This window comes from Eleginops maclovinus, chromosome 4 (assembly GCF_036324505.1).
Source record: "Eleginops maclovinus isolate JMC-PN-2008 ecotype Puerto Natales chromosome 4, JC_Emac_rtc_rv5, whole genome shotgun sequence".
In the NCBI taxonomy this organism is placed as follows: Eukaryota; Metazoa; Chordata; class Actinopteri; order Perciformes; family Eleginopidae; genus Eleginops; species Eleginops maclovinus.
The window spans coordinates 24999147-25010901 of record NC_086352.1 but is presented as its reverse complement, the minus strand read 5'-3'; the positions used below and the strand labels follow the sequence as shown (position 1 = coordinate 25010901).

At 36.6% G+C, this 11755-nt stretch overlaps 1 protein-coding gene across 1 annotated transcript; it reads left to right on the top strand.

Moving 5' to 3' along the window:
- The first annotated feature begins 4518 nt into the window (after positions 1-4518).
- On the top strand, positions 4519-11006 carry LOC134862942 (uncharacterized protein DDB_G0271670-like). Its single transcript, XM_063881086.1, has 9 exons — positions 4519-4650; positions 5360-5512; positions 6072-6109; positions 6228-6257; positions 6371-6537; positions 7572-8200; positions 8336-8435; positions 9499-9820; positions 10212-11006. The coding sequence occupies exons 2-9, from the start codon at positions 5436-5438 to the stop codon at positions 10292-10294; spliced, it is 1446 nt and encodes a 481-aa protein (XP_063737156.1). The 5' UTR covers positions 4519-4650; positions 5360-5435; the 3' UTR covers positions 10295-11006.
- The last annotated feature ends 749 nt before the right edge of the window (positions 11007-11755 follow it).

Genomic DNA, 11755 nt, shown 5'->3' with positions numbered 1-11755 from the left:
GAAACGACACATATTAATGGTTATATTCTGTTAGGAAATATGTTCAATTAAAAATGTAAGAAGAGGAAACTCAATCAGAGTACTGAGTTTGTTCTAACTGATGGAAATGCAGACATTTGAAACTGACAAGGACAATCAACAAAAAGAGACAATTGTTAAAGAGATTGATAGCTGTGGTTGAATTTAGCATGTAGGATTTAAACCTTCAAATACCTCTCTGAATCACCAAAATCTGGGTTTTTACTTGTTCAATGAACAACTGATGTGACAATATAGTGGAAGAAAATGCTTGACAAACCCAGAAAAGAAATCACAAATCCTTACATAGTGGTGACACATCACTGTCTGTGTTTCTTCCCTAAGCCTTCTTCTTTTAAGAAGGTATATTATTGACATCTGACTTCACGAAAAACTACAAAATGTAACATTGTAAGTTATAATTTTAAACAACACAGTAATTCAGATTTAGGACTACTAAGCCTTTGAAAATATCTCAAAATATAAAAACATTTTACAAGGATATTTAAAAGTAATATGACATATGATTAATATGTCTTTTAAAGGTGACTCTTTCACATTTGTGTTCCAATTAAATAAATCCCTGACGATTTCATTCGACAATGATCTAAGCTAATTTCTCCACCTTCCTTCAAATACAAGCGTTCAGTTAAATGTGAATGTCTATAATGTCTTATTTTATTGTGCCTATATTTGTTTGTGGGAATATCGTGTAATCAGGCATCAGTGCATATCATTCAAATTGCACACACCATACGATGATTGCAGACATACCTCCACATTAGTCAACCATCTCTCTCACACGTTTATTCCAAGACAATTACTCAGTGACTCCATTGCGTCACACCAAAGTCCCTCTCAGAATCTGTAGGAAGGTTTCAGTACTCATTATGCTAGGTATGTGCACAAAAAAACGTGTTGTACTTTATAGACAACATGATGATTGGAAATAGCAACTTTATGACCGTGACATGACAACGACATCCTATCCTTCTATCTCTGTGTTTCCCAAAGGCTCACACTCCCTGTGTGACTGAGGAGCTGACATGCTGGACAGATTCAAAGTGAGCCTCCTGCTGCAGATCCTGACTCTGGTCCTGCTCTGCCCGAATTACAAAGCCTCTTCTCTGGGCCTGACTGTCCATGTTGAGCCCCTGGAAAGCGATGGAGGGAATACGGTGGGTGATGATTTCTCTTCCCATTAAATTATTTTTGTCATGATGTCTTCAAGTCCAAATTCTTCGGCTCTAGCAGGAAGCCCTTACCACACATTTCACATTTTTGCGTTATTATTATTATTTATTCAATTTAAGTTATCATTTCCTGTCCTCGTCATTCTGTTATTTGTCCCTCAAATGTATACATTAATTCCATTTTTTTCCAATTATTTCTCCAGAATTCTAATATTTCTTAGAATAAACATAGTATTTATACTAGATTTATACATACACTTTTCTTAGCTGAAGCCTAACACTAAAGAGATTCATTTACAGAGGAGACAGGTATTCTTTCTTATTGACCCCTTATTTTCAAATTACCTAGAGAGAGCTTTAACAATGTACAGTATGTCCCAAAAATAATTATTTCCTGTGTAAATGTGTATTAAAAGCCTTCGTGTTCTTATCAGAAAAATAACTAATTTCATTGATTTTATTTGGAGTACTATTTATTATTATGATGTTATTATATAGACAAATTAAACTCATATTTTAGATAGAAAACTGAAGAAAATATACTATAAAGCACTAATCTCCCATCTCTACAATTCTTTCATGTGTTGTGGAAAAAAACAGATCCTATAATTATGTCTGCAAATGTCTGTTCTTATTTATGAGTAAGACAAGCTGGGCTCAACCAACAGGTTCTTGATCCTTCACTCAGTCGTAAATCAGTCTCTGCCCTTAAAACCCTAAATGCCTTGTTGTCTCTTTTCCCCCTGCAGGTGCGGGCTCATTTCAGCGCCATCGCTCCTAATCCTTGTCCAGCGTTGTCTGGACTGTGTGCTGACGGGGAAGACTGTCTGGTCCACCCCGCCTCGTTACCTTTCACTGGCAGTAAACCAAACTCTGGCTGGTGCGTCCGCCAGTGGCAGAAAACCGTACCCAGTGATTACAACGCCACCATAAGTTTAGGGTAGGAATCCATCATACACTTAGTCTTTCTTCTAAAGCAAATCAACATTGTTTTATATTCATTCATTTTCTTAATTGTTGCTTCTTGTTGTTGTGCATTGTTTTGTGGTTAATAGTGCTCATGAATTCAACTTCACAGTTATTAAACTGAGGACGTTTTTGTTCTCTCATGTTTTAGGCTTTCTGTTTTCCATGTATACATGTATGTTATAATATTAAATACAGTTTATATTATTATTCAATTAACTAGACTGTTTGGGTTAACAGAAGTAGGCCAATTTAGTATTGCCTAAAAAATAATTAGAATAACACATTATATTGATATAATTTAATGGAATATAAATACATTAATAAAAACAAACAAGTGCTTTATTGTCTTCAGTCTGCATCATTATGTTACTGATTATACAAACCATGTGAAAAGGTGATTTATATTTTACATTTTTAATTATAATTATATAACTCACTCTTGACTTGTTTCCCACCATGCTGCCCATTGCTTTTATCTTGCAGCACTTATCAATTAATCCTGCCTCCATAATCAGTCTAACTCCTCCATGTTCTCAGTGGTACTGAATTCTTCGTCATAGATCCAGGATGTTATTTTTTTCATTTAATGGGAATGTTGATGTGATGATAGTTTCTGGTAACGAAACTCTCCATTTTTTTTCATCATTCCTTAGGTCCAACACACAATTTTATGTTGCAATAAAAGCAAAACCAATAATCAGAGAAAACAACGGAAAACTCAACCAACCGGCTTATGTTGCTCTCCCCCCTCCACTAAGGTATTGGACACACACACACACACACACACACACACACACGCACGCACACACGCACGCACGCACGCACACACACACTTTCAAAACTGCCTTTGCTGTAAGAAAAACCTGGCATTATCCTTCCCTGTGATGTAAATAGTTTAATGAATTGATATACAGTAGCTTGCATAAAGTAGGAAAAGTACAGATACCGCTAAAGAGAGTTCAAAAATACGAGATAGAAAGTTACACATGATTGAACAAAGTCTAGGATGCTGGAAAGCTCTTACTTTTAATTAGATTTTAAAGCTTTAAGAGGTTATTTGAAAGCTTTTGGTAAAGCTAAAAAGCAGTAAAATGTATTAAACTTTAATTCAATGTCATGGGAGGGTTCCGGCATACATTGTTTGACATTTACGAGAGTTAGCATTAAGTAGAATAGACCAACTGCTGTAAGTGTTACTGTTTATGTGATACTTGGGGCTAATTTCCTCTCGGTTTCAGGGCCCGTGTGAACTGCTTGCAACAATTCTCTTTGTCGGTGAAAGACCTAGATACTGACAGGGTGAGCTGCCGCTTTGCCCGCGCCGAGCTGGGAGAGTGTGTCAACTGCACTGAGCACTCTTTCATAAAGCTGGATAATGTGAGTCTTACTGTAAACATGTCTCTAAAAAGTGCACACAATGACACAATGCAACTGTTTAAAATCACCTTTACCAGCAGTAATGGAAGTACTCAGATCTTTTATTTGACTAGAAGTAGCAAAACCACTAAGTTACAAGGAAAACTGTTACATTTAAAGTAAAAATACGGATTAAAAGTACTCAAAATGCAAAATGGCCCACTATAAAAAAAATAGGTTTTATGGAATTTGGTTTAAATTATAATATATGCCTTTAAGTGTAATAACCCCTTTAATGTTTCTGCTGATATTGTGGGGCTAATGTGAAATAATTAATATACTCCCGAGCTTCCTAATCCATGACAGTACATCTGAAATTGTTTCTCAATTAGGCTATACTTTATATTTGATAGTTATAAAGTTTTAAGGTTACTGCAGCTGTCTAACAAATGACGTTCAACGTTTCCCTTAGACATGTTGCAGAGCATAAGTGTGAGGTGTATACAACATAGAAATACTAAATTTAAGTATCTCAAAACTGTACTTAACTAAATTACTTTTCCCCATTGAATAACTGACATATGACAAGTCTTACACAAATGTAATAAACATAACTTTTTATGGTTATTGATTGCTACTTATGTGTCATAATTAACAACTTAAATCTGGAAATACTATTTGACATGATGTCATTCATTTTACCAGAGGAAATGCACATTGAAATTCACTGGAGAAGCACAAGCAGGCCAGTATTTCATCTACCTGATGGCAGAGGACTGGATCACTATCCCTAAAATAAACGAAGTCATAGAAAACAAACCACTCAGCGCTGTCCCTGTGCACCTCTCTCTCACTGGTGAGTCTGTCAGTCAAACAATGATGCCTCTAAATGTCATGGAGCGAACATATAGAGGATTATAACCACATGTTAAAACATAAAACTGCATGGATCAGGTGTAACTCTCATTGTCCTTACTTCCAGTGGAGGAGTGGGCTTCCAGCTGCAGTGATGTACCCGTGGCAACAGAGACACCCCCAATAAAGACTCCGTGCTGTTTGTCCTGCCATACCAGCTGGTGAATTTCACCACAGATTTCACCTCGGACCTCGAGAGGTGCGTACTTTTAAAGAAAATGTATTCTATGTATATATGTGAAATACCTAGAGTCTGCTAAATGTGTATTATATTCAGTGTGTATTTGTTTGTATCAAACAGGAATTGATTCTGATTATTTCATAATCTTAGCGTAACATTAATACTTAATGTTTGATAGATCAACAATAAACAATGATTAACAAACTGTAAAACATTTTTCAAACCAGGTTTTTCATGTCAGTTTGTGATTTGATATAATTACTCAGAAATGTGCTGATGATTATACCATTGTGCCTTATCACAGAACAGCATGAATTAAACGTTAAAACTACATTTACACAATTTCAAACACCTCCACTTGTAGCTCGTGTTTCATTATCACACACACAATTGTGGAGGCTTTGAAGCCATTTTGTCACCAGTTTGTTGTTGGTTATTTTCGCCAAGTGGGAGATGTCGAAGCCAACAGAAATCCCAGATATCTTCGACACTAACCTATAACCTATTGACATTTACTATTGAAGTGCATTTACTCAATGTCTGTTTGATTGTGGGGAACTTGTTCTTGACTTACCATTCTATACTGCTTTATTCTTTTTTTCTTTTACATTTTGCTAGCCATTCTTTTACTTTTTACAGTACTACTTTTATCTCACTGCTTTAGCTACTTTACATATTCAGATTATAAGCTAACCTTATAATAAAAGCTTACTCTCTATATTTCCAGTATTTCAGAGATAGCAGTTGTTGGCCCCCCTGAACTCTTCAGGGTAGGTTACAAATCCGTTGGCTCTGTGGCAACCATGAACGTGGGCTGGGTCCGCTCTGAAAACAACCTGGCCCGACTCTTGCCCATCTGCTTTGCTGTGAATACCAAGAGGTAAATTGTCCTGTTGCACCAAATCAGCAGAGGAAAAAAGCGTAATTATATTTTTAAAGTCTGGACGCACTAATGCACTGTCAATAAGTACTGTGTAACATATACTATAATGTAACTCATCTCCTACAAGTTAAACTGATATTTAACTACACACACTTTGTCATATATTAAGTCTACATAAGGTGATTTAAATGAATGAAAAGCAAAACTTTTTTTCACATTCAGTTGTTACCCAATCTTGTGAACAAAAGACAGGTGTTTTTAGTTGAAAGCATGTAACTACGAAGTGTCCTGCTAGCTTTACAGGTTAAGACACATACCACCAAGACTGCTGTAACTCAAGTGTCCTCAGTATGAATCTTTTAATACCACCCCCCTATCATTCTCACATGTTTTCCCTTCCCCTTTCTGTGCTATCAACTTTACACAACACGTATTTCATACACTACAATTTATAATTGAAACGCAAACCTGCTTTCACTTCTAGAAAATGTCCTTATCTTGAATGGAGCATATTTAGCGCATGACCTGGTCTGTTTTGCACTTCCTGTCTTTCCAGTTTTCAATCTGAGCCAAGATGCGTGTGGCTGTACCAAAGTAAGAAATTCAACTTCTTAGCAATGTCATAAGAATGCCAGTTATGCCATACTGTTGCTCAAACTACACAACCCCAAACCCCACAGCTATTGAAATGTTCCTTTTCTAATCTTTTCAGGAGAGATGAAGACACTACCTGCTGGAACAGGTTGAGAAAATCTTACACTTTGTTGTATTTAGGAGTTTAATATGTGATTAAAATTAAGCTTTTAAAACTGATTTTTTTGAATAAGCAAATAATCTGGCACTGTCTCCCTGCAGAGTTGACGTGTCAGGAGACAGAGATGACTTTGGTGCTCCCTCTCAAATCCCTGAGTGAAATCAACCCAGAGGAGCTACAGCTCAACAGCCCCACCTGTCCCGTCAGCTACAACACCACACACCTGACTGCACGCATCCCTTTGTCTGGCTGTGGCACCAAGACTGTGGTAACATGCTCCACCTTTTCATTTTTTAAATACATGGCACTATGCTTTCAAGAAAGGAAATGTTTTCGCTTTTATCGTTTGGGCTCTGTACTCGAGAACACTGGGTGCCATGTTAAACAATGACTTTAATGTAACACATCACATTCATTCAGATGTTCAATTTACAGTTGTTTTCATGAACAAAATAATCTGCACACTGAATATTTTCTCTGCTAATTCATGTTTTGCTCATTCTATTGTGTTGTATGCTCTAATCAAACATGCAACATGCGTGTAGCATTCATGTTTTAAAATATTCCTTTTCTCAATTTATTTATGACTGAGGAGGAGATCTCAGCAATACTCTACCTAATAACCCCTGAAAATGTTGTGCTTTTGCTTAAGTGTAGTCAAGGACATAATAATACATTTCATTTAGACGTTTTTTTCATAAAGACAGACCATAAAGATACAAACACAGAACAGCAAGAAACATGCAGGTTATTGCATCCAAAAAGTCAAACCATTTAATTGCTCCAACTTTAGTTCTTGTGTGTTGGGTGCCAAGGTAAACTTGTGGATTTTTTTTGTTTGTTAGCGAGCCTGAACCAGAACCTGTGTCGCCCTCGGGGTTAGTTGTTGAGAGTGTATCTGCAGGAACAGGTTAAAGCAGCGACGTTCGCGCTGAAGGAAAGTTGGTCACCATCATCACACCCAGATTTCTTGCAGTCTGATTCGGGGAAACCACAGAGGTGCTGGGTTCTCACCTGGCAAACTCCTGGATGGAAGAGCAGTTTTTAACAAATTTCGGATGAGCTTCAAGTGGCCTCTGTGTAAGAGCGGTGAAATGACAGAAGCAGTTTTTTATCTGTGTAGCTGTGGTATGAAAAGCTATGAGAGCGAAATTATCTGGTCTGATTTGTCCTGCTGAAAGGACCTTGTTGTGTCTGGTTAAATAAGAAAAAGAGCTGACTGAGAGTGAAAGTTACATGTTAAATTGAAAGATATAGGAATGTGTTAATTCTGACTTTTCCTCATCCTCTACTTTTTTCCAGCATGCTGGTTCAGATCTGGTTTACACAAACACCTTGCAAAGTGTGCGTCCTTACACTATGGTCAGCCGCAAACCCTCCCTCATCTTCCCGCTAGCATGCCGGATTCCTAAAAAAGTGAATGCTACGGGGCCACATTACAATATGGACATGCCAACAGAAAAGGAGGTTTTCGGTGAGATCGGGGTTTGGATAGAAATGCATTTTCCAGGAGAGGGATCCCTGTCAAGATTTACAAGAATCCCCAGGTTCCGCACCCTTAATATGATGTCGAGACGTCTGCGTCGAGAAGCAGAATCCCAATCAGAGAGAAACAGCACCAGCTCCACTGATAACAGCACCTCCACCAGCTCCACTGATAACAGCACCTCCACCAGCTCCACTGATAACAGCACCTCCACCAGCTCCACTGATAACAGCACCTCCACCAACTCTACTAATAACAGCACCTCTACCGATAACAGCTCATCCACCAGCACTTCTAGCACTGGATCCATAGGTTCCAGGATCAACATGTTGGACCTCTATGTGCTGTCCAATTGCAGCATTAGTCGAGCCGAGATGTTAGTGAGCAATTGTATTGAATCTGCGACAGAGGACTTTGCAATATCACACCCCATTCTGGAGCAAGGGTCAGTGACAATCGACTTATTTCCTGTTAAGGTTTAAGGTCAACATCTAGAAAAAGACAGATTCTTTATGAAATGTCTGCAAAGGTCACTTCTGGCTTTGAAGCATACTATTTTAATCTTTTTTTTTTCTTCCAGGTGTACATCTTCCAGCAGCACATTAGAGATTATCACAACTCAAACCAATTCCAGGATTTACCGCCTTGATATGAGCACAATTGAAACTCAAGGATCAACGGTCAGTGCTCTCATGCAACACACACTAATATAAAATACAGTTTTGCAGTATTCCTGGCCTGGGGGTTGTTTTAAATCTTCAAAGATTAGTGTAGGTAGAAACACTATTTTTTTATGTAACTTAAAGATGTGTGGTGATCATGTGATGTACAGCTCTGAAAGAAAGAGACCACTCAAAATTTGTCTTGAATCAGTAGTTGTCAGTAGTTTATAGAATACAATAAAAATGTAAAAATAATTTGACTCAAATACATAACCTATTAATAATAAAACCACAGAAACTGATAGTGCTGCAGTGGTCTCTTATTTTTTTTCGAAGCTGTAGACCACACTGGTGACGTGAAACCTTCATAAGGATATTGTAAAAATTGATCTCCTATTGAGCCATCTGAAAAACAGCTGGATTGAAAGTACATGAAAGTACACCTCTCATTTTAGATTTTAACCACGCTAGCAACGTGACTCAACTGTCAGTTGGTCCACTGCTTTGGGTTGACTAAAATATCCTAACAACTATGTGATAAATTGCCATGACATTTTGATCCGATGTACTTTCATTGAATATCCTCTTCTTGTTGGGCCATTATCAGGTCAGAAAGCAATTTGTTCTTTTTTTGGACCAATGACATACAAAAACAAAAAGGGCACTTGGAGAGAGCAGACAAGGCAATTTCCCCGAAGTGAAAAATAATGCGTGTATCCATCCAGTAATTTAATTCACCTCCAAAATAAAATGGTTCTTCCACTGACCCTGCTACACCCTTGGAAAATGAACATTGGGCCAGTTGCTTTTCTGTTATCCTGCTGACAAACAGAAAAACTAACAAGCTAAGCTAAAAAATATACATGATACACTGCTACAGCCACACAGTTGTTAGCGCTTTTTTGTTTATACCTACACTTAAGTTTCATTTTTTCTAAAAACGGACTAAATGTTTTGTTACAACAGGCTCCTGACAACCAGTGATTCATGTTTTATTAAAATTTGAAGTGAAATTGTAAAGTTATCTGTATTTGAGTGTCTCTACACGCTAACTTGTATCAATTTATTTTTTGCGTTGCAGATGTATATCCAGTGCACACTGAATCTGTGCATTTCCACCATGCCCTCTGAAAAATGTCCTGATCTTTGTACTCGCTCCTTTAATAGCAGATCGGTAGTTAGCAGTTTGTATACCAAAAGCTACACCGTTAAATCATCCCCCATTAGCCTTGTGGTCACGACTGCTGCACCAACCACCACAACCATCAAAAGTCCTACCACTACTAAAACTATTGCACAAACTACTACCACTACGACCACTACAACGACCACTACCACCGCCACTACTACGACCACTACGGCAGCTGTTACCACAGCTTCTACGAACACTACATGCTCAAATGGTAAGACATCATGTTCTTACAGGCCACCCTGTCTTTATTGCTATTTGTTTGTGATAATTCATTTAATGAAACATTGATTTAAGTTTGTAAAGTATAGCAATACATCTTCTTTCATCTTTAAATTTTTCTCTCCATAGTTTGTTTTCTTTTGGAGAAAAGTCATTATGAATACATATTAATCTGTTTTGGCAACTGCATAGACATAAAATAACTAAAGAAACATTTTATTATTTCTGTGATTCTTAAAAAGCAATTCAATTTATACATATATATATATATATATATATATATATATATACACACACACATACATACTGTATATATCACTTTTTGATGTTTAAAATGCATACACAAATTGTATATGTGTAACCTGTCCTCTTTTGTCTTGCAGCTCCAGAACAGGCCTCAGCCTTGGTAGCAGGAGTAATTTTAACAACTATGAGCATATTCCTTCAAAATATCTGCCTTTACTGAACATGCTGCTGGGTGATAATCTGTCATAATATGAATTATAAAGAACAACACATGTTTTATGTACTGTACACCAGTCTACGTTTATCCTTATGCACCTTTTCAGAGTTGTTATTGGCTACTGCTGCTCACAGATCACAAAAATTGAGAATAAAAATGTAGATGGGTTAGAAAAACATTTATGAAAACTCAAAAGTAATTTTACACTTAGACCCTCTGGGATTAAGATATAAATTGTGCATTTTGTCTTACTCCTAAAAAACGTTTGAGACTGCCAATTTGTGCATACGGGTGTGTGATGTGCGTCCCTATTTAACTTTAAAAGGAAATTAATTGTTGGTTCTGCATTAAACTGAGATTCATATTTTATGTTTTTAGGCCTATATTAGGATATTAGCTGCGACAAGCAGCTAGCTCGCTCTGTTTTTTTTTGATGACTGACAAAAAAAATCCCCTAGGTTGCTGAAATGTGGTATGGAGAAAGCTTTACAATGACACAAAATCTCAGTTTCAGTGGAAAACACTGATTACGGGACTGGTGCTGAAACTCTATGACAAACTGTAATTATTCAACAGAGAAATGTGCTTATTCTACTGTTTGTGTTAAAATTATAACCAAATGATTAATAAGAATTGTGATAATTACTTTAATAATTATATCATGTTAATAACACACATATATTTAGATTGTATTAATAAACCAGCGCCTCTTACATTTTTTCTTTTCTGTTCCTCAGTTTCCGTTTTATTTTCTCCCTACCCCAACACCCCAAACACAAATTTGTGTTACACATTTGACATAAAAGAACAAAATGCACTATAAACAAAGACAAGGATGAATTTCATTGATAGCATTATATTATTATTATTATTATTATTATTATTATTATTATTATTATTATTATTATTATTATTATGGTCATTGTCATTGTCATTATTATTTTCAAATGTTTATTGTTGTTGAGATAATATCATGGCCAGGAAAATTGTGTATTGTGAACTGGTATTAATGCCTACTTATGTTACACTTGAGGGCCAAAAATGAAAAGAAGGAAAATGGAAAATGGTCTGATGTGCTTCATTTGATAGACCTGCTGCATGTGTTGATGCAAATTAAGACATGGCATATTCAGCCATTACAGTCAAAAGCCAAAAAGTAAAGACAGCCCAACCCACTATTTATGGTCACATTCTAATCAAACAAGTCAATGACTCTAATAATCTGCAAAAATGTTTAGGACTAATAAAACGTTCTTGGGTTGTTCATTCACACAACCCTCACCAAACCCAAAGGGAAGTAGTTTACATAACAGGGTGACTGGTGTATTAGTTATAGGGTCAAGGGGTCCTTGGCTGGGAAAAAACAAAGAAAAACTCTTCTTTAGTTCATGATGCATCTTAAGTAATGTGGACCATTGCAAATCCATATTTGTGAAAATAATTATAAACATCGACCTATGTACA